The 23,925-nt window shown below is 39.6% G+C and overlaps 1 protein-coding gene across 3 annotated transcripts in view; it reads right to left on the reverse strand.

The window, feature by feature from the left end:
- The window catches only part of MYLK3 (myosin light chain kinase 3), a 57,585-nt gene continuing 33,660 nt past the window's right edge, over positions 1–23,925 (reverse strand). For all 3 annotated transcript variants that reach the window (XM_059903885.1, XM_059903886.1, XM_059903884.1), the window contains exons 9-13: positions 18,280–18,350; positions 4,987–5,115; positions 3,667–3,819; positions 2,583–2,715; positions 1–1,620 (exon numbers count right to left, since the gene is read on the reverse strand). In XM_059903885.1, coding sequence (XP_059759868.1) covers positions 1,561–1,620; positions 2,583–2,715; positions 3,667–3,819; positions 4,987–5,115; positions 18,280–18,350 — 546 coding nt within the window. In that variant the 3' untranslated portion in view covers positions 1–1,560. The remainder of the gene's footprint in view (positions 1,621–2,582; positions 2,716–3,666; positions 3,820–4,986; positions 5,116–18,279; positions 18,351–23,925) is intronic.

The raw sequence follows: 23,925 nt of genomic DNA on the forward strand, positions 1-23,925 counted from the left end.
GATATGTTAAATAAATTATTAACATTAATTTTACTGGGGTTTTTTAGAGAAGCTATCAGAAAATTTTAAACTGTATATGGCTCATATTATATTTCTATGAGGGAGTGGTGCTCTAGATCAGGATAACTAACTGTACATTTTTCTGGGGAGAAGATTCATAGCATTCCCCCAAGAATGTGAAGTCCCATGGAAGGGAAGAATCACCGTACTATAGATAGAACTATAGATATCCTCTATAGCTCCTTCTGGAGGCTGCCTTCAAAACACCTTAAAAAGAAAGCATTTTACCAAATCACTGTTACTGGCCCATGAAAGGGAGGTTTCCAACAGCCACCTCTTCTGATATTCATCCACAAGCCGACAAGCTTGGAGCAGGCCTAGATGTGCTGATACTGAAAATCTTAGCTTCCCAACAGGGGTTAGTGTTCCAGAGAAAAGCTATAACCGAAGAAATGCAGCAGGAGGATTAATGTCTCCATCTTCTGCCTCTCTCCCCACAATAAAAAAAGTCTATTATGGGGCAAAAGTCCTGAAAGGCTGTGAAACTGTTGCATGGCTAATTAAAAATTAAAAGTAACTAAAAACTTCTGACCCAAGAAGTTCATGAGAACAGCACAAAAACTTCCTTACAGCTAAGGAAATTAAAAGGATTGTTTCCTTTTGAATAATAAAGTACTCCTTGTTAATCATTTCTTGAAGTTAGTTAAGTGATGGGTATATACCTGATAAAACAGTAGGAGAGCAGTTTTCATTTGTTTTCTCTTGATGCATCATTTCTGTGTTTCTCTCAGAAAGCTGAACATCATTACATTCTTATCTCTCTTTCACATATTACATATCAGTTCCCAGACTTACTAGACCATAGATTCATAACTGCGGAAGCGAGATCAGGAGGGAGACTGCCAGTGTCAGGACAGGGCAGAATAAGAGAGGCTAGAGGTATGTACAGATTTTAAAAGCATATTCAAAACTATCATTGCTCTGATATAGCCATGACAGTACATTTTGAAATTTCAAAGAATATTAAAGGATGCATGTTTTGATTCTCAAAAGAGAGTACAAGTTAAAACAAGTTTGAGGATCTCTGCCTTAAATCCACATTGCTTCACTCTAGAGCAACAAATGTAATACAAAATGTCAGCTCACACTTGAGCTCACATTTCAAGTCAAAATGCTAGGAACTCTTTGCACTGGAGGAGGTAACACTGACTAACATGCCCTGTGTGATAGTCCGCTGGGTTCTTTAATCAGAGTAAGCTTAGACTTTAAATTTGACATATGCAAAGTAGAAGCTTTCCTACCTACCTAAAGCATGCCTACACTTATCACCAAAAGTAGGTACACTTGAAAAGTAATCACAGCATTTCAACTGATCTTATAAGGCAGAAAAAAGTTCTTAGGTCAGTCTCTTTACAGCCACTTTTTGTCCACAAGGAAGGCAACAGCCATAACCTTTTTTTTACAAAATAAGTAGAAGGCCAGATTATTAAAAATCTTCAGTCATGACTTCACCACCAGTCTCAGTAATTTCTGCGCCCATGGGAGCAGCTGAGTTGAGGATTAGGGACAAGGTGGAAATTTCCTTAACCTGTTGGCAGCAGTCACCACGTAGAAGTGTTTCTTAAGGTAAGGAGAGAAAAAAGGGAGGGAAAAAGGCATATTTTTAGATCAATTACTTTAAGAAGAAACAATAAAAGGACTTGCTTAAGTTTAGCCACTTGGGTTTGTTTAAGATCGATAACTAAAGGGGAAAAGAAGATTCTAGCAAAATTATAGTAAAACAGTCACATGACTTTCAGGGGCGTGTTTAGAGCAAGTTTGAAGTGAGAAAATATGATATCCTACCCTTTTCATGTGAAAAATGGAGCACCCTAGAATGGTATTTTTCAAATTGTAACTCACAACCCACCAGTGGGTCATGAAATCAAATTGGTGGGGCATGACTAACAACTTTTTTTTAATGAAACTAAATATCATAGAATAGAAAATATCAGAGTGCATCACACTCTGTGGAGCAAATGTCACAGTATTTTTGTTTCACATGTGTGCGAGTATACGTGTACTTGTATACTGGCTCTCTGGGTAAAGCATTTTGGTTTTGTTTTTTATTGAAGATCTAAGCCAATATCAAAATGTTGGAAAGTCACTTCCCTGGAGGACAACTGTTTTTAAGATACATTCTATGTCCATGGTTCCAAAGAGTTCTGTTGTAAACAAAATTATAAAGCTTTTAAAGCCCAATAGGGCTTTCCTAGGCCCTTTTTCTAAAATGTGGAGGAATCGTCCTCAAGCTACAGGCAGTTAGTTCTGAGCACTGCACTGCGATGTTCATTGAGAACACATGCTCAAATTTCATTCTGTCACTTCAAGTGTTCACATAAGTATGAATTAAATGCTATTTTTATGCCAGTCACTTTTGATCTGTGGCATTTTTTAATCAAGGTAACAGGTTTTTGACATGAGACTTTTTCCCCCCTAAATAATCTATTTAGAATCAAAACATAAGTGAAAACTTAGTACACTTCTTTCAAAGGACATTTTAAGAAAACAAATGCTGCTTTTACTAAAAGAAAAACAGATACCTTCCATTTCCTCTGAGCCATGTATTTCTGCAGCAATAGTTGGGATTTGAGACGAACTTTCGATTTAGAAGCTTTGGCAGGCAAGTTATTCAACCACTCATGTTTCAGGCACTGTGTGGCACTCATTCTGCAGCTGTGAAATCAAACAGCAGGTGAGACTTTTAGTTGGGGTTGCATTTTTCTGGCTATCCAAAATCTGTTTAATTGGTAGGAAGCTGAGTCAGTGGAACAGATTAATCATATAGGCAGATTCATGCCACTTGCTAAAAAAAGACCTCCTACTACCTAAAATTCCCATCCTTAAAAGTGCAAGAATGTCGTCAGCAAAATGTTCCCTGCCCTCTATTGAGGGGATGTGTCCTAGTGATTAATCACCACCTCCCAGAGAGAGCTGGGGAATCAAGGCAGGACAGTAGGAGGGCCAGCTGTGTCTGGAATTGCTCTTAAGAAGTAAAAGAACATGAGCCTTGAAAGAAGCTCATCTTTCTTCACAGAGAATAATGTCAACTTGTTCATCTGAATTAGAAATGTATTTCCTCTCACATAACTTTTCACAATAAGGAAGAAACAAAACAGTCAAGGCTAGGGAACGAGAGCTGTCTCCCCACCACTTGTAGTTATTCCCATATGTCTGTGTATCGGAAAACTCAGTGGCCCAACCCATAACCTTGATATAGCTACTGAAAACCTAGTAGGTCTTCATCACCAGGAAATAAGGTTTTCTGTCTTTTATTCTGGGGAATAACAGCTGCATATCTCAACTTTTTTTCAACATTAGCCTATGAAAAGCAATAACTTGGAAATAGGCCTAATTTGTAAATATGGTCCTTTCTAAAACTCTTGTCTAGATTTTATGCTCCTAGTTGCTTGTTTCTTAACTGACTTCCTTTGTCCCTTTCCCTGCTACCTTTTGTTTTTTTTCCCCAAAGAAGTAGCAGACTAAGAAATCCTGGACAGAATCGGCCTACAGGAAGAAAGGACCATTCGCTTCAGCAGCCCTGCTCAGCACCAGCCTGATTTCCACAGCACCCAGATGGATGGTCACCATCAGGATGGATCATGGGTGACAAGCAATAAAGGGTACCTCTTCTCTTTGACCAGCAACCGGGCGACAAAGTCCTTGGCCTCCTCTGACAGCCCTTCAAAGGTGTCGGCATCAAAATCCCAGCTACAGTTCACAATGAAATTCATGGTCTCTGCATCTGTTTCCCCTAGAAATGGGGACAAACCACTGAGCCTACAGAGGAGAGAAAGGACTGTCAGTATGTGGAAGCTATACCTGCTAACACACATCGACAAGATAGAGAAGACTCTTACAAGGTCAAGCAGAACTAACCAGAACCAAGAGGGTTCAAAAGAAAAGCACCCCCATTGCCTCTCCACAGGAGAAGTCCAGTGCGCTCAATAAAGGAAGTGGAAGCACTGAAAAATTGACGGCAGGAAGAGTGGTGGAATAAGTCCCCTATCATGCTCACCACATTCCCCCTTACCCTGAAGTAAAGAGTAAATTGGGGTCCAACCCAATATGCCCATTTATCAGGTATATTTGACTGAATATTAAGATAGCTTGACATGTCTCTGAGACTACCGAGGCCTCAGGGGCCAAAGGAAAACTGGCTTTATTAGGCTCCTCTAGAGGAGGGCAGAGAGATGAGACAACTTCACTGGCTGGCCTTGGGCCACAATATTCCCCAGCCTGGTGTAGCACACACACAAAGTGTGGGGAAACAAACTGTAATAATAAGACTGGGAGCAAAGCTTGATTTTGTTGGGCCTCTGAGGAAATAGCTGAGGGATGTCCACAGTTGGAGAGAGAGGAGGACATTTAGTCTGTGCACAGATCTCCTCTCAGCCCATCCTAACTCTGCTTCCTCAGCCCACAGAAAACAGGGAGTGCAGAGCAGAGGGACAAAGTTAGAAGATGCAGGAGCTGTGCCCTGCCCTGCCCTCCCCTCTCCTTACCGCTTCAGTGCACTCCAGCCCCACTTGCACCACAGCACCTGCATTTCTTTGCCAGAGGGCTTTCTCTCCAGTGGAAGCTGATTTATCCACCCAGAAGTTTCAGGGAATTAATAACTCTGGGACCAGCCCACTAGCAACAACTGATTAGAGTCAGTGTATTAATACCCCAACTCCCTCCCCCACCAGCTGGCCTAGCTCTGAGTGGGTGTCCCACAGTGGGCCCCAGTTCCCTGCAGGATTAAACTCCAGGTGCCCACAGTGGTTACTGACTCCAGTGGGTTACTGACTTCCCCATTTCACTTCCCCACTTCTCTGTTGGCTTTTCTTGGGGATGCCTCCCCAATAAACTCCTTGCCCTCAAATTTTTGCTGCTTCTAAGGATACCCAAACTAAGACAAATGGCCCCCATTCCCAGTGGGGCGTCAGGCCCCTGGGCACTCACAGCATGTAGGTGATGACTCCCACACTCCACATGTCTGTTGGGAACGAGACAAACTCGTAATTGATGACTTCCGGGGCCAGGAACTCGGGAGTGCCAAAGTTCACCTTCAGCTTCTCCCGAGGCTTGTACCTGGGGAGGAGGGGTGCAGAGGACAATGGGAGTGAGCCCCGAGAGAAGATGTGGATGCCCGGCTAATTCCTGGGGGGGCGCTAAACACTCCCCAACCCTTGCTGTCAGCCATGTTTTCTGGACATCACATCCCACCACACGTGGTTTACTGGGAAATCATCACACACCCAGGCCCTAAATGCAGACTTTCCTAAGTCACTGCGGAGAATAAGAAAACCATAGTCCTCCTCCTCCTCCAGGTATTTACAATCTGAAAAAGAGGGAAGATCAATATATCTTAATGAAAAAGAGGGAAGATCAATATATCTTATGTGACTGGCCTGCAGTCACATGGATGAGCACAAACAACCTGCGTAGAAGCTGTGTGGGGAGGACTGCTCTATTGTGCATCGTGGTTAAAGGGAAGATGATAGGAGTTATAGAAAGAGGCAAAATGCTCAACATCACTGATCATCAGGAAAATGCAAATCAAAACCACAATGAGATATTACCTCACACCATCAGAAAAAAATAGAAAATTGCAAGTGTTGGCTAGGATGTGAAGAAATTAGAACCTTGTCAGTAGGAATGTAAAAGGGAGCAGCTGCTAAGGAAAACAGTATGGCAGTTCTTCAAAAAAATTTTTAAAGAGCTACCATATGATCCAGGAATCCTACTTCTGGGTTATATCCAAAAGAATTAAAAGCAGAGTCTTAAAGAGATATTTATACACCCATGTTCATAGCAGCATTATTCAGAATAGCCAAAAGGTGGAAGCAACGCAAGTGTCCATCAGCAGATGAATGGATAAACAAAATGTGGTATATACATACAATATGATATTATTCAGCCTTAAAAAGAAAGGAAATTCTGACACATGCTGTAATATGGATGAACTTCGAAGACATTACAATAAGTGAAATAAGCCAGTCACAAAAAGGCAAATACTGTATGATTCCACTTATATGAGGTCCCCAGTGTAGTCAATTCAGAGACAGAAAATAGGATGCTGGTCTTCAGGGGCTGAAGGCAGGAGGAAAATGAGGGGTAGTTGTTTAATGGGTACAGAGTTTCAGTTTTGCAAGGTAAAAAAAGCTCTGGAGATTGGTTGCACAACAATATGAACATATTTAAAGACTACTGTAACTAATCTTGAAAATTGCTAACCCGGTAAATTTTATGTTATGTGTATTTTATACAATTACAAAAAGAAAAAGAACTAGAAAAAGTATTCTGGACATGAAGTTTAAGGAAGGCTAGGAGGAGAATTGATGGCTGTATGGGGAAGGGGTTGGAGAAAGTTGGTTTTTAGAATCAATCTTGAAAAGGAAGAAAACCTCTAGCTGAAATTTAATGGGCAGCAAAAAAGTCCTTCAGTTGGAGAATGGATAATATAAAGTATAGTACATCTAGACAATGGAATAGTATTCAACACTTAAAAAAAATAAAAAAGAGATTCACAGAAAGATAGACAAGATGAAGAGGCAGAGGGCTATGTACCAGATGAAGGAACAAGATAAAACCCCAGAAAAACAACTAAATGAAGTGGAGATAGGAAATCTTCCAGAAAAAGAATTCAGAATAATGATAGTGAAGATGATCCAGGACCTCGGAAAAAGAATGGAGGCAAAGATCGAGAAGATGCAAGATATGTTTAACAAAGATCTAGAAGAATTAAAGAACAAACAGAGATGAACAATACAATAATTGAAATGAAAACTACACTAGAAGGAATCAGTAGCAGAATAACTGAGGCAGAAGAATGGATAAGTGACCTGGAAGACAGAATGGTGGAATTCACTGCTGTGGAACAGAATAAAGAAAAAAGAATGAAAAGAAATGAAGACAGCCTAAGAGACATCTGGGACAATATTAAACACAACAACAATCGCATTATAGGGGTCCCAGAAGGAGAAGAGAGAGAGAAAGGACCCGAGAAAATATTTGAAGAGATTATAGTCAAAAACTTCCCTAACATGGGAAAGGAAATAGCCACCCAAGACCAGGAAGCTCAGAGAGTCCCATACAGGATAAACCCAAGGAGAAACATGCTGAGACACATAGTAATCAAATTGGCAAAAGTTAAAGACAAAGAAAAATTATTGGAACCAGCAAGGGAAAAACGACAAATAACATACAAGGGAACTCCCATAAGGTTAAGAGCTGATTTCTCAGCAGAAACTCTACAAGCCAGAAGGGAGTGGCATGATATACTTAAAGTGATGAAAGGGAAGAACCTACAACCAAGATTACTCTACCCGGCAAGGATCTAATTCAGATTTGATGGAGAAATCAAAAGCTCTACAGACAAGCAAAAGCTAAGAGAATTCAGCACCACCAAACCAGCTCTACAACAAATGCTAAAGGAACTTCTCTAAGTGGGAAACACAAGAGGAGAAAAGAACCTACAAAAACAAACCCAAAACGATTGAGAAAATGGTAATAGGAACATACATATTGATAATTACCTTAAACGTGAATGGATTAAATGCTCCAACCAAAAGACACAGGCTCACTGAATGGATACAAAAACAAGACCCAAACATATGCTGTCTACAAGAGACCCACTTCATACCTAGGGACACACACAGACTGAAAGTGAGGGGATGGAAAAAGATATTCCATGCAAATGGAAATCAAAAGAAAGCTGGAGTAACAATACTCATATCAGATAAAGTAGACTTTAAAATAAAGACTGTTACAAGAGATAAGGAAGGACACTACATAATGATCAAGGGATCAATCCAAGAAGAAGATATAACAATTATAAATATATATGCACCCAACATAGGAGCACCTCAATACATAAGGCAACTGCTAACAACTATAAAAGAGGAAATCAACAGTAACACAATAATAGTGGGCGACTTTAACACCTCATTTACACCAGTAGACAGATCATCCAAACAGAAAATTAATAGGAAACACAAGCTTTAAATGCCATAATAGACCAGATAAATTTAATTGATATTTATAGGACATTCCATCCAAAAACAGCAGATTACACTTTCTTCTCAAATGTGCATGGAACATAACCAGGATATATCACAACTTGGGTCACAAATCAAGGCTCAGTAAATTTAAGAAAACTGAAATCATACCAGGCATCATTTCTGACCACAACACTATGAGATTAGAAATCAATTACAGGGAAAAGAACGTGAAAAACACAAACACATGGAAGCTAAACAATACGTTACTAAATAACCAAGAGATCACTGAAGAAATCAAAGAGGAAATCAAAAAATACCTAGAGAAAAATGACAATGAAAACACGATGATCCAAACCTATGGGATGCAACAAAAGCAGTCCTAAGAGGGAAGTTTATAGCTATACAAGCCTACCTCAAGAAACAAGAAAAATCTCAAATAAACAATCGAACCTTACACCTAAAGGAACTAGAGAAAGAACAAACAAAACCCAAAGTTAGCAGAAGGAAGGAAATCATAAAGATCAGAGCAGAAATAAATGAAATAGAAACAAAGAAAACAATAGCAAAGATCAATAAAACTAAAAGCTGGTTCTTTGAGAAGACAAACAAAATTGATAAACCATTAGCCAGACTCAACAAGAAAAAGAGGGAGGGGACTCAAATCAATAAAATTAGAAATGAAAAAGGGAGGTTACAACAGACACCGCCAAAATACAAAGCATCCTAAGAGACTACTATAAGCAACTTTACGCCAATGAAATGGATAACCTGGAAGAAATGGACAAATTCTTAGAGAGGTATAACCTTCCAAGACAGAACCAGGAAGCAATAGAAAATATGAACAGACCAATCACAAGTAATGAAATTGAAACTGTGATTAAAAATCTCCCAACAAACAAAAGTCCAGGACCAGATGGCTTCACAGGTGAATTCTATGAAACATTTAGAGAAGAGCTAACACCCAGCCGTCTCAAACTCTTCCAAAAAGTTGCAGAGGGAGGAATACTCCCAAACTCATTCTATGAGGCCATCGTCACCCTGATACCAAAACCCGAGAAAGATACTACAAAAAAAGAAAATTACAGACCAATATCACTGATGAATATAGATGCAGAAATCCTCAACAAAATACTAGCAAACAGAATCCAAAAACACATTAAAAGGATCATACACCACGATCAAGTGGGATTTATCCCAGAGATGCAAGGATTCTTCAATATATGCAAATCAATCAATGTGATACACCATATTAACAAATTGAAGAGTAAAATATGATCATCTCAATAGATGCAGAAAAGCGTTTGACAATATTCAACACCGATTTATGATAAAAACTCTCCAGAAAATGGGCATAGAGGGAACCTACTTCAACATAATAAAGGCCATATATGACAAACCCACAGCAAACATCATTCTCAATGGTGAAAAACTGAGAGCATTTCCTCTAAGATCAGGAACAAAACAAGGATGTGCACTCTCACCACTATTTTTCCACATAGTTTTGGAAGTCCTGGGCACAGCAATCAGAGAAGAAAAAGAAATAAAAGGACTACAAACTGGAAAAAAAGAAGTAAAACTGTCACTGTTTGCAGATGACATGATACTATACATAGAGAATCCTAAAGATACTACCAGGATAATACTAGAGCTAATCAATGAATTTGGTAAAGTTGCAGGATACAAAATTAATGCACAGAAATCTCTTGCATTCCTATACACTAATGATGAAAAATCTGAAAGAGAAATTAAGGAAACACTCCCATTTACCATTGCAAGAAAAAGAATAGAATACCTAGGAATAAACCTACCAAGGGAGACAAAAGACCTGTATGCAGAAAACTACAAGACACTGATGAAAGAAATTAAAGATGATACCAACAGATGGAGAGATATACCATGTTCTTGGATTAGAAGAATCAATATTATGAAAATGACTATACTACCGAAATCAATCTACAGATTCAATGCAATCCCTATCAAATTACCAATGGCATTTTTTACAGAACTAGAACAAAAAATCTTAAAATTTGTATGGAGACACAAAAGACCCCAAATAGCCAAAGCAGTCTTGAGGGAAAAAAACTGAGCTGGAGGAATCAGGTTCCCTGACTTCAGACTATACTACAAAGCTACAGTAATCAAGACAATATGGTACTGGCACAAAAACAGAAATATAGATCAATGGAACAAGATAGAAAGCCCAGAGATAAACCTACACACCTATGGTCAACTAACCTATGACAAAGGAGGCAAGGATATACAATGGAGAAAAGACAGTCTCTTCAATAAGTGGTGCTGGGAAAACTGGACAGCTACAGGTAAAAGAATGAAATTAGAACACTTCCTAACACCATACACAAGAATAAACTCAAAATGGATTAGAGACCTAAATGTAAGACAGGACAGTATAAAACTCTTAGAGGAAAACATAGGAAGAACACTCTTTGACATAAATCACAGCAAGATCTTTTTTGATCCACTTCCTAGAGTAATGGAAATAAAAACAAAAATAAACAAATGGGACCTAATGAAACTTAAAAGCTTTTGCACAGCAAAGGAAACCATAAACAAGATGAAAAGACAACCCTCAGAATGGGAGAAAATATTTGCAAATGAATCATGGGACAAAGGATTAATCTCCAAAATATATAAACAGCTCGTGCAGCTCAATATTAAAAAAACAAACAACCCAATCCAACAATGGGCAGAAGACTTAAATAGACATTTCTCCAAAGAAGACATGCAGATGGCCAAGAAACACATGAAAAGATGCTCAACATCACTAATTATTAGAGAAATGCAAATCAAAACTACAATGAGGTATCACCTCACACCAGTTAGAATGGGCATCATCAGAAAATCTACAAACAACAAGTGCTGGAGAGGGTGTGGAGAAAAGGGAACCCTCTTGCACTGTGGGTGGGAATGTATATTGATACAGCCACTATGGAGAACAATGTGGAGCTTCCTTAAAAAACTAAAAATAGAATTTCCATATGACCCAGTGATACCACTGCTGAGCATATACCCAGAGAAAACCATAATTCAAAAAGACACATGCACCCCAATGTTCACTGCAGCACTATTTACAATAACCAGGTCATGGAAGCAATCTAAATGCCCATCGACAGACGAATGGATAAAGAAGTCGTGGTACATATATACAATGGAATATTAGTCAGCCATAAAAAGTAATTAAAGTGGGTCATCTGTAGAGACGTGGATGCATCTAGAGACTGTCATACAGAGTGAAGTTAAGTGAGAAAGAGAAAAACAAATATCGTATATTAACGCATATATGTGGAACCTAGAAAATGGTACAGATATACCGGTTTGCAGGGCAGAAATTGAGACACAGAAGTAGAGAAAAGACATATGGACACCAAGCGGGGAAAGCGGTGGGGTGTGTGGGTTGTGGTGTGATGAATTGGGAGATTGAGATTGACATGTGTACACTGACGTGTATAAAATGGATGACTAGTAAGAACCTGCTGTATAAAAAAATAAAATAAAATAAATTTTTAATAAATAAATAAATTTAGTGATAAAAAAAAGAATCATCAATCCATGAAAAGACATGGAAGAACTTTTAAAATCTACAAACAGTAAATGCTGGAGAGGGTGCAGAGAAAAGGGAACCCTCTTGCACTGTTGGTGGGAATGTAAATTGATACAGCCACTGTGGAGAACCGTATGGAGGTGCCTTAAAAAACTAAAACTAGAACTACCATTCGACTCAGCAATCCCGCTACTGGGCATATACCCTGAGAAAACCATAATTCAAAAAGACACATGTATCCCAATGTTCATTGTAGCACTATTTACAATAGCCAGGACATGGAAACAACCTAAATGTCCATCAACAGAGGAGTGGATAAAGAAGATGTGGAACATATATATAATGGAATATTACTCAGCCACAGAAAGAAATGAAATTGGGTCATTTGTAGAGATGTGGATGGACCTAAAGACTGTCATACAGAGTGAAGTAAGTCAGAAGGAGAAAAACAAATATTGTATATTAATGCATATATGTGGAATCTAGAAAAATGGTACAGATGAGCCTATTTGCAGGGCAGGAATAGAAAGACAGACGTAGAGAACAGATGTGTGGACACAGGGGGGAAGGGGAGGGTGGGATGAATTGGGAGATTAGGTTTGACATAAATACACTACCATGTGTAAAATAGATAGCTAGTGGGAACCTGCTGTATAGCATAGGGAGCTCAGCTTGGTGCTCTGTGATGATCTAGATGGGTGGGATGGGGTGGGGGGAGGGAGGTCCAAGAGGGAAGGGATATATGTATACATATAGCTGATTCACTGCACTGTACAGCAGAAACTAACACAACATTGTAAAGCAATTATACTCCAATAAAAATAAATAAATAAAATGGATAACCAACAAGGGTCTGCTGTATAGCACAGGGAACTCTGCTCTATATTACGTAACAACCTAAATGGGAAAAGAATTTGAAAAAGAATAGATACATGTATATGTATAACTGAATCAGTTTGCTGTACACCTAAAACTAACACAACATTGTTAATCAACTATACTCCAATATAAAATAAAAAGTTTAAAAAAAAGCATATTACTAAGTGAAAGAAGCCAGTCTGAAAAGGCTACATACTGTATGATTCCAAATATATGACGTTCTGAAGAAGGTAAAACTGTGGAGACAGTGAAAAGATCGGTGGTTGCCAGGGATTAGGGAGGAGGGAGAGATAAACAGGTGAAGCACAGAGGATTTTTAGGGCAGTGAAAATACTTTGTATGATACTATAATGATGAATACATGTCATCATACATTTGTCCAAACCCACAGAATGTACAACACCAAGAGTGAACCTAAATTTAAACTATGGACTTTGGGTGATTATGATGTATCAATGTGGGTTTATCAATGGTGATGATGGGGGAGGCTTTGCATGTGTGGGGACAGGGGATAAATGGGAAATCCCTGTTCCTTCCCCCCAATTTTGATGTGCACCTAAAACTCCTCTAAAAAGTGAAGTGTTAATTTAAAAAAATTAATGGGCACTTCCTATTCACCAGATACCATGCTAAAAGTTTTACTTATATAAACTTTTCATCCTCACAACAACCCTATGAAGTAGGTAAGTTTATTGTCCCCATTTTACAGATGAGGCAATTGAGAAATAGAGAAGAATAAAATAAATATCCTGCCAATGTGGCCTGATTCCCTTAAATCAGGGATGTGAGTTTTCAAAATACAGTCTCTTCTTTTCCAAATTTGCTGAGAGTCAGGCAAATGCAGACTCTGAGCCAACACAGACCATACCCATCCAGTGAAAGAGCAACAAAGATCACCTTGGTGGCTGAGTTGTGGCGGGAAGCCAGGGAGGGGAGGAGAGCTAGAGCCTTCCTCTGGCAGCCTGTTCCCCCCCTGCACTGGCACCTGACTGGAGCCTCGGGGCCAAGGAGCTAAACTGAGAGGAACAGGCTTCCCCTTGAGGAGAGAAGGTCCAGGCTCTCAGCCCCTGGACGTCCCTTTCCCAGGATGCATTCTTGTTTCCACTGCTTCATCTGCCCCACAGCCACATCCTGTATCATGTGACTTTGTAGTTCCTTCCACTAGAGATGGCATATATTGCCCCATCCCATTCATTGATGTTGAGCTTGGCCACATGAGCTGCTTTGGCCAGTGGAATGTGGGTGGACATGACGGTGGGCCAATTCCAAGCTAGGCTGTAGGAGCGTGCCCTCTTGCTCCTCGGCCATCACCATGAGAAGAGAATGAGAGACACCCTGGAACAGACCTGTCCTCACTGACCTGCATCCAAGCCCAGTTCAACTCAGCCTAGATCAGTGACTCCCAACCAGTGGTGTGTGGGTAAAAGTTTAACAACCAGCTATCTGATTTTCTTTTAAGTTTTGATTTGTAGCATTTGCCAATTGTGTAAATACTGATTTCACCGTGTCTGATTTAAAAGTACCATCACCGTGTCACTGAATGAAGAGCTGGGAAGAGATCGGCAATAGCACACTATTCTATAGTCTTTCCACCATATAGATAACAATCGGCGTAAATAAACTCATGAGCATAAATAATTGTGAAATGTAGTGAATTAGGAAGTGTTAACTTTTTAAAATGTAATATCTTTGTTTTTAAATAATTTCTTTAATTGTAAGCTTATACAATTTAATTTTTTTTATCCTTATAAAAGACTTCTACAGACAAGTTCATTGACCTAGATGGAACATTTCAGAAAAACATTTTCTAAATGTTTACTGTAATGTATATTTAAATTTCCAAATGATAGTTAACCCAGGATTTTACAACTAAGCCTAGAATTTTGTTACCAAATGTAATAAAAAGCTTTTAAAACCCTTTAACAATCAATGGTATAAGTTTCACATTCTCCTGAATATATAAATTTGGTATACTTCACTTCTACTGATAACGTTTATACAATTTAATTTTTAATAATGGCCATGTTTAACAACTGGCTTACAAGATTCCTTATCATGAGCTAGTACAAGTTGGGTCCAGCCTACTAACTACCCAGCTGACTCGAAAATGTGTGGAGGAAAATAAACAATTGGTGTTTTAAGTCACTGCGTTTGGGGGTGATTTGTTATACAACAGTACTGTAGCAATAGTTAACTGATCCATCCACCCCAAAGCTGTGTCAAAATATCTACTAAGACACCCCTCTCCAGATTCCCAGCACGAGGCCCTCTGTGACCATAAGGTCACATATGAGGTTGTAGCCTCATAAGGTCTGAGATAGGCACCTCCTCGCCCTGCCAAAGGATCTGATGAAATGGACTTAGATTCCAGTCTGAGCACTACACTGGGAGTCAGGAGGCTCATCCCTGCACCCAACATTCTGGAGACCAAGATAATTAAACAAGATACTTCCCACTCTGTCTCCATTCTCGACCCCTTGACATGTCCCTACTCAGACCCACTGATGACTCTCACCACCCAGCCTGGTGTAAAACTGGTTCCTCTTGCTGGATGTCAGAGTCTCTGAAGATTTGTATGTCCCCCCTCTACTGGGGGTCATACCTCCACTCACAATCTCAGCGCCTTCTCACAGCCCCACCCAAAAATACAACTGCACTTTCTATAGTTCGTGTTATGGGGAAAATTTGTCATTTCCTCCCTCTTTACAAACATTTAACTATTCTGGAGCATAAAGCATGCTCTCTCAACCTGCACATTCTCCCCACAGGTCCCTCCTTTTAGAAGGACACACTTCCCAGGAAGCAGGTCAATTTATCAAAAACCAATTTGCCAAAGAATCTTTGTGCTGAATGACCAGTTTGCCAGACTATTGAGGATGCTTTTGATGTTTTCCTTTCATCTCACAGCCAGAACCTGTGAACCTGTCAGCCCAGTTCCACTAAGTGCAATTTCCTGATTAGCACGTTTTCTGACACCTGCACTTCTCCAGTGCCCAGCAGTTTTTCGTGGGTGGCTTTCTCTTAAATATGGCTCCCTGGGAGTTCCCTGGTGGTCTAGTAGGTAAGACTCCGTGCTCCCAATGCAGGGGGTGCAGGTTCGATCCCTGGTCAGGGAACTAAGATCCCACATGCCATGTGGCCAAAAAATTAAAAAATTAAAAAATTAAAAATATGGCTCCCTGTGTTTATTTTCTTGAACTTGCCCTCTACCTCTGGTCCCACTGGCAAAATTATTGCCATTAATGCCCTTAACCAGATTAACAAATTTGACTGACAGTTTGGAATAGATTTTTTAAAATTTTTATTGAAATATAGTAGATTTACAATGTTGTGTTCGTTTCAGGTGTAAAGCAAAGTGATTCAGTTTTATATATATATATATTCCTTTTTAGATTCTTTTCCATTATAGGTTATTACAAAATATTGACTATAGTTCCCTGTGCTATACAGTTGGCCCTTGTTGGTTACCTATTTTATATATAGTAGTGTGTATTGGGGATAGATTTTGATTAATCGATTTTCGGTAAATTGGCCTACAACCCTTTTCACCTCCCACCAGAGACTCAATGGCCTATTGGATACCATTCCAACCTCTGAGCCTCCCTACTCAGGATGGCCCGTTAGTGCCCTCATCTTCTACTGTGTCTTCCTCCCCCAGTCCCACCCACAGCTCCTGACTTCCCCAGGCCAGCCTGCTCATGCGCAGTATGCACCCTATTCTTGGTCCCACTGACACTATCCCTCCTGCCCCGCTCCACGCAGAGTCGTGCTGGAGCCGGTTCTCACGGGTGCACGAGAGCCCATGGTGCACGTCTCCTCCCAACTCTGCACTCAGTGACGTCATGTCGGTAGCTTGAAATCAGCCAAAGTTAGCAAAGGTTACAAATCAACCCCACCTCCTCTCACGCCCCAGACGCAGCGGGTTGTTAAACATTTACCAGAACACTACTGCCTGCAGGTAACAAAACCCTGTCCATTCGTCTCTTCTGGCTGCTCGGAGACGTCCCAGACTCCAGGAACCTCAGGTGGTTACTTCTTGCTCTGAATTCACAGTGTGTCACTGTAAATCCTCATTTGGCGATTGGCCACCCGGCATTTGGTAGGGTCCTGCATACACTAGTGTGTGAGGTCTGGATGAAGAATATATTGCCCCACAGTGAGGGAACAGTGGTTCTTGGGGGGAGGGCAAAAAATCTTAGCTATTACAACGGTCTGCGGCTCTCCAAAGGGCCACAGTATATAAACAGATACACAATACACCTGTGGCATTGCATTTCATGAGGAGGGGACCGAGGGATTAGGAAAGAAATGGTTAAAAAGGCTCTTTGTGGGGCAGGTGGAGACATGAAAAATAGGTTGAGAAACACGCCCTGGTGCATAAGGTGTGCAAGTGTATAGGATGCATCCCAATTTTATACAACATTATTTGGGAAAATATTAAGCAATTTTTTACATGATGGATTGAGTGTGATTTTTAGGCATCTGGGTTGGGGGATTTGGGACTGTTCATGAAATGCAGTACGCTGTGTAGTGCGGACCCTGAAGGTACAGCGGGGTGATAAGAACTTCCCTCTGCTGTTGCTCCAATACCACACTTGGCCTCCCATCCATCATGTGGGGCCCTGAAAATGCACCTTTCACACCTGCAAAGAGGTGACATTTACCTCTCCAACTGGTGGGGAAGTGACCTAGGAAGACCACCATTGTGGGTTTGAACGCCCCCTCTGGGAGGCCGGTGCTGGACACCAGAGGCTGAGCTCAGGCACGGCTCTGCCTCCATGGGGATGAAGTGCTCCTTTCTCCCCTTGTAGATGGAGTGGTAGATGCTGCAAGGCTCAGAAAGTGACAAAAACAACTTCTGTGTGGAGAATGACCATTAGAGTAAGAGAAAATTTCAAGATTTGAAGCCATGGTGTGAAGACCTATCTAGAAAGTATGTGATTCTCAGAGAAATGTCATTATTGGTGGAAATAGAATTCTGGAGGAAGCCTGGAGGATGAACATACATTTATTGCCATCTTCACAGACTGTGGATGCCCTCCCAGTGCCAAGGGTCTGCTACAGCCACACCACTGGGCGTGCACGCCATGGGCAAGAGCCCTGCAGAGACATGGTGTTCATCAAGCATGACTCTGGACAGGATCCAACAGTAAAACTATATGTCACTAGGCTTTAGGTGTTTTAAGGGACTTTAAGATGTTTTTTAAATTATATATGATGTTCACTTTATGCACTGAAACTTGAGAACCTAACCACTCTCACAGAATGGGTCTTCCCTGTTGATGTATTATCTCATTTAAACTTCATAATTGCCCATATCAGCAGGCACTGCATTGTATCACCATTTTACCAAGATCTAACCCAGTCCTGAGTGCCCAGAACCTCTTACCCATGGCACCATCCTATTTAACCTAGTCATTTTCTGGAGGGCAGGGTAGGTGATGAATGCATCACACAGCCCAGTACATCTTGGCCCAGGAGGCCTGGGGAACGAATAGAAGGAGCTGCCCAGACCCCCATTCAGTGACCCCCTTTAACTGTCACTCCCCTCTCTGTTCACACAGGTGGTTTGAAATACTGTTAATCCCACAGCCTTTTAAGGAGAAGCAGAGCCCGCAGCACAAAGCCGCCCCCTGCAGTAGTAACGAGGCCTCTCTACGCAGTCTTTGTGAAGGCCACCAGCCTCAGTGAGAGAGCTTTCTCATACCAGTCCCAAAACTCAAAAATTGGCTGAGTTGTGGGTAACCATGTCCAAGAGAGCCACCAAGAGTTTCCAAGAAGTTCTGTCAAAGTACCGAAATAAAACTCCCTTACCTTCTGGCCAGCCCGAAGTCAATGATCTTAATTTGGTGTCCCGTCTGATTGACACACAGTATGTTCTCAGGCTGGGAAAGAAAGAGAAGTTTGCATAGCTTAATCAACAGCTAAGAAGGTCTGAGTTCCCACACTTATTTGTCAATAGGCCTCAGTTTCCCAGCCCGCAAGGGAAAGCCCTAGAGGGCAGCCCTATAGGGATGGATAGATACTGAAAATAAATGATGTGGGCTAGTGTGAGACAATAAGGAGTGGTATGAACGGTGGGGAACTGGAGAACTCCTGCCCTGTGTAAAGGCGCAGCCACTGCTCAGCTCCAGCCACTGGCTACCACACAGGAACGCAGGCCCAGTCGCCAGAGTTCCTCAGTCCTCAAGGGAAGCCAGAAATCCAGGTTTAAGTAAAAATTCCATGCTTTTCAATGTTGACAACTTAATCCAATTTAAACATACATTCATCACGTATAGGAATCAAACACGACATGTCTGGGATGCGGATTTGGCCCACAAGCTGATTGTTTGTGACCATTGGCTTGGGGTGGCGGTTCCAAACCCTGGTTGCACACTAGAATCATCAGGGAAGTCCTCAAAAGTCCCAACACCCAGGCCCCAACCCTGACCTGATTACATCAGAATCTCCGGGGTGGGACCAAATCTGCAGTAGTTTGGTCAAGGAGATCAGAGCTGCAAAATGTCAACCTGCCATTTTGTGGTGACAGCTGTGACCCTTGGGATGGAGGTGCTGGACTTGACATACTTCTCTTAAGTGTTTCAGATTAGCTTGGAGGCCCTGAGGGAGACTGGAACGATTCTCGTTGCTTGTGCCAGACAAATTTGGATGGGGTAGGGGTGGAGGGCAGATGGAGGGCTTATGGTATAAAGGACCTAGAGACCTAAGGCCAGTGCCTGAGGTCCAGGGGTCCGTTACCAGGGTCCCTAGCCCTAGATGAGTACTTTCCCATTCCGGAAACTCAGTGTCTCCATCTGTAAAACGGGAATAATAACCTCTTCCTGCCTTCCTCCTGGGAGGGTGTGAAGATCAAATGACATAATATGCATTAAAAACTTTCCAGCTTACGAAGCAAATGTCAGGTACTAATTCTCCTAACAGAAGGTTTTATTGCTATTTATGTTACAAAGCAGTTGTGAAATTCCTCAGATAGGTTCAGGAAATTGAGGATTAAAAATCTTCATGTCTTGGGATTTCCCTGGTGGCACAGTGGTTAAGAATCTGCCTGCCAATGCAGGGGACACGGGTTCGAGCCCTGGTCAGGGAAGATCCCACATGCCGCAGAGCAACTGGGCCTGTGCGCCACAACTACTGAGCCTGTGCTCTAGAGCGCGAGAGCCACAACTACTGAGACCGCCTGCCACAACTACTGAAGCCCGCGCACCTAGAGCCCATGCTCCGCAGCAGGAGAAGCCACTGCAATGAGAAGCCTGCACACCACAAGGAAGAGTAGCCCCCACCCGCCACAACCAGAGAAAGCCCGCACGCAGCAACGAAGACCCAACGCAGCCAAAAATAAATTAATTAATTTTAAAATTCTAATAAATAAATAAAACTAAAAAAAAAAAATCTTCATGTCTTCTTTATAAGGTCTAGAACAACACTGTCCAATAGAAATATAATGTGAGCTACATATATAATTCAAAATTTTCTAATAGGCACATTAAATAAGTAAAAAGAAATAAGTGAACTTAATTTTCCTAAAAGCATTATTGAAATATAAATAATAAACATAAATAATAAATAAATAATAAAACATTAGATCATAAAAAATTACCATTTTAAAGTGTACAATTCAGTGGTTTTCAGTAGATAGTTCACCACTATCTAACTTTAGAACATTTTCATCACTTCAAATAAAAAAACACCATATTCATTAGCAGTCACTCTCCATCCTCCTCACCCACAACTCCTGGCAACCACTAATGTATTTTCTATCGCTGTAGATTTGCCTATTCTGGTCATTTCATATAAATGGAATCGTATGAATCATAAATATGTGACCTTTTGCATCTGATTTCTTTCAGTCAGCATAATATTTTCAAGGTTCATCCATGTACCAATACTTGATTCCTTTTCATGGCTGAATAATATTCATTGTAAGGACAGTACCTAACACATTTTGTTTATCTATTCATTAGTTAGTAAACATTGGGGTTGTTTCTACTTTTTGGCTATTATGCATAACGCTGCTAAGGACATTTGTGTACAAGTTTTTGTGTTGACTTGTGTTTTCAATTCTTGAGTATATGCCTAGAAGTGAAATTGCTGGGTCATATGATGATAACTCTTTGTTTAACATTATAGGAACTGCCAAATTGTTTTCTAAAGTGGATGCACAACTTTACAATCCCACCAGCAATGTATGAGAGTTCCAATTTCTCCAAATCCTAGCTAACACTTCTTGTCTGCCATTTTTATTTTTTATTTTAGCTAATCCAATGGGTGTGAAATAGTATCTCATTGTAGTTTTGATTTACATTTCTCTTTTGACTAATGATGTTAAAAATCTTTTCATGTGCTTATTGGCCATTTTTATATCCTCATTGGATAAATGTCTATTCAAATTCTTTGCCCATTTTCAAATTTGTCTTTCTCATTGAGTTGTAAGAGTTCTTTATATACCCTAGATGCAAGTCCTTTATCAGATATATGATTTGAAAATATTTTCTCCCATTCTGTGGGCTGCTATTTCATTTTCATTATGGTGTCCTTCAAAACATAAAGGTTTTTAATTTTGATGAAGTCTAATTTATCAACTTTGCTCTTCTAGCTTGAGCCTTTGACTCATATATAATATACTCCTATGCTTTCTTCTAAGAACTTTATAGTTTTAGCTCTTACATTTAGGTCTATATCCATTTTGAGTTAATTTTTGTATATATTATGAGGTAGGGGTTCAACTTTCATGTGGATATCAAGCATGGTGTCCCAGCACCATTTGTTGAAAAGACTATTCTTTGCCCATTGAATTGTCATGGCACTTTTTGCAAAAATCTATTGACCAAAAATATAAGGGTTTAATTCTGGACTCTCAATTGTATTTCATTGATCTGTCTGTCTGTCCTTACGTCATAACACAGTTTTGATTTCTGTAGCTTAGTAGTAAGTTTTGAAGTTGGGAAATGTGAGTCGTCCAACTTTGTCCTTCTTTATCAAGATTGTTTTTGCTATTCTGGGTCCCATAAATTTCCATCTGAATTTTAGGATTAGATCATTAATTTCTGCAAAGAAGCCAGCTGTGATTTTGATAGGATTGCACTGAACATACAGATCATTTTGGAGAGTATTGCCATCTTAACAATATTAAGTTTTCTGATCTATGAATATAGGATGTCTTTCCATTTACTTATGCCATCTTTAATTTCTTTCAACAATGTTTCATAGTTTTCAGAATATAAGGCTTATACATCTTTGGTCAAATTCATTTCTAAGTATTTTATTCTTTCTGATGCTACTGTAAATGAAATAGTTTTCTTAATTATATTTACAGAATGTCGACTGCTAATGTATGGAAATACAATTGATTTTTACATCTTACATCCTACAACATTGCTGAACTCATTTATTAGTTCTAATAGTTTCCCTCCACCCTCCTTAGGATTTTCTATATACAAAATCATGTCATCTGTGAATAGAATTTTACTTCTTCCTCTCCAATCTGGATGTCTTTTATTTATTCTCTTGCCTAATTGCCCTGGTTAGAACCACAAGTACAATGTTTAATAGAAATGGCAAGAATATACATCCATGTCTTGTTCCTGATGTTAAGAGGAAAACATTCAACATTTTACCATTAAGTTTAATATTAGCTGTGCGTTTTTCATAGATGGCCTTTATCAGGTTAAGGAGTTCTCTTCTATACCTAATTTGTTTAGTGTTTTCATAATGAAAAGTTGTTTGATTTTGTCAAGTGATTTTTCTGCAGCTACTAAAATGATCATGTGATGTTGTCCTTTATTCTTTTAATATGGCATATTACATTGATTGATTTTTCATATATTAAACCAACCTTGCATTCTTGGGACAAATCCCACTTTGTGATGTGTATAATCCTTTTTATATGTTGCTGTATTCAGTTTACTAATATTTTATTGAGAATTTTTACATCTATATTCATAAGGGATATTTGTCTGCAGTTTCATCACAAGAAGTGATGTCTGCCTGGTTTTGGAATCAGGATAAGTCTGGTCTCATAAAATGAGTGAGGAAGTGCTTTATTCTCTTCTAATTTTTGGAACAGTTTGTGAAGGATTGGTATTAATTCTTTAAACATTTGGTAGAATTCACCGATGAAGCCATATGGGCCTAGGCTTTTCTTTATGGGTAGTTTTTTACACTAATTTGATTGTTTTACTTGTTATAAGTCTATTCAGGTTTTCTATTCCTTTTGAGTGAGTTTTCGGAAGTTTATGTCTTTTGGGGGAATTCATCCATTTCATCTACATTATCTAATTTACTGGCATACAATTTTTCATAACATTCCCTTATAATCTTTTTTTTTAATTTATTTATTATTTATTTATTATTTTATTATTTTTGGCTGTGTTGGGTCTTCGTTTCTGTGCGAGGGCTTTCTCTAGTTGTGGCAAGTGGGGGCCACTCTTCATCGCGATGCACAGGCCTCTCACTATTGTGGCCTCTCTTGTTGCGGAGCACAGGCTCCAGATGCACAGGCTCAGTAGTTGTGACTCACGGGCCTAGTTGCTCCGCGGCATGTGGGATCTTCCCAGACCAGGGCTCGAACCCATGTCCCCTGCATTGGCAGGCAGATTCTCAACCACTGCGCCACCAGGGAAGCCCATAATCTTTTTTTTTTTTCTGTAAGGCTGGTAGTGATGTCCCCTCTTTCATTCCATTCATTTTAGTAATTTGAGTCTTCTCTCTAGTTCAATATAGCTAAAGATTTGTCAATTTATTGATCTTTTCAAAGAACCAACTTTTGGTTTCATTGATTTTCTCTACTGTTTCTCTGTTCTCTGTTTCAATTATTTCTGCTCTGATCTTTCTTATTTGTATCCTCTGCTTGCTTTGAGTTTAGCTTGCTCTTCTTTTTCTAGTTTCTTAAGATGGAATGTTAGATTATAGGTTTGAGATCTTCTTTTCAATATATAAGTGTTTGCAGCTACAAATTTCATTCCTAGTTTAGATGCACCCCCATAAGTCTTGGCATGTTGTATTCTCATTTTCATTCATCTCAAAGTGTTTTCTAAAACTTAATTTTAATAATTATTTTATTTGGCCTGATATATCAAAAACACTATCATTTCAATAGGTTATCAAAATAAAAAATATTGATGAAACATTTTCCATTATTTTTATTATATTGCTTTTGAAGTCCAGTATGCATTTTACATTTATAGCACATATCAAATCAGACACTAAATTTTCATCAGAAATACTTTAGATGTATTTAGATCTCATGAATTATTTGTATTTAGATTTCATGAAATTTATAGCTTTTGAAAAGCAAATTAACATATTGAAATTGTTCCAAATATACTTAATGTTTTTCAATAATTTAATCGTGTCAATTTTTAGATTTAAATTAATAAAATTTAAAATTCAGTTCCTCACTCACACTAGTTATATTTCAAGAGCTTAATAGTCAAATGTGGGGCTTCCCTGGCAGTCCAA

Source organism: Balaenoptera ricei, chromosome 19, assembly GCF_028023285.1.
Source record: "Balaenoptera ricei isolate mBalRic1 chromosome 19, mBalRic1.hap2, whole genome shotgun sequence".
NCBI lineage: Eukaryota > Metazoa > Chordata > Mammalia > Artiodactyla > Balaenopteridae > Balaenoptera > Balaenoptera ricei.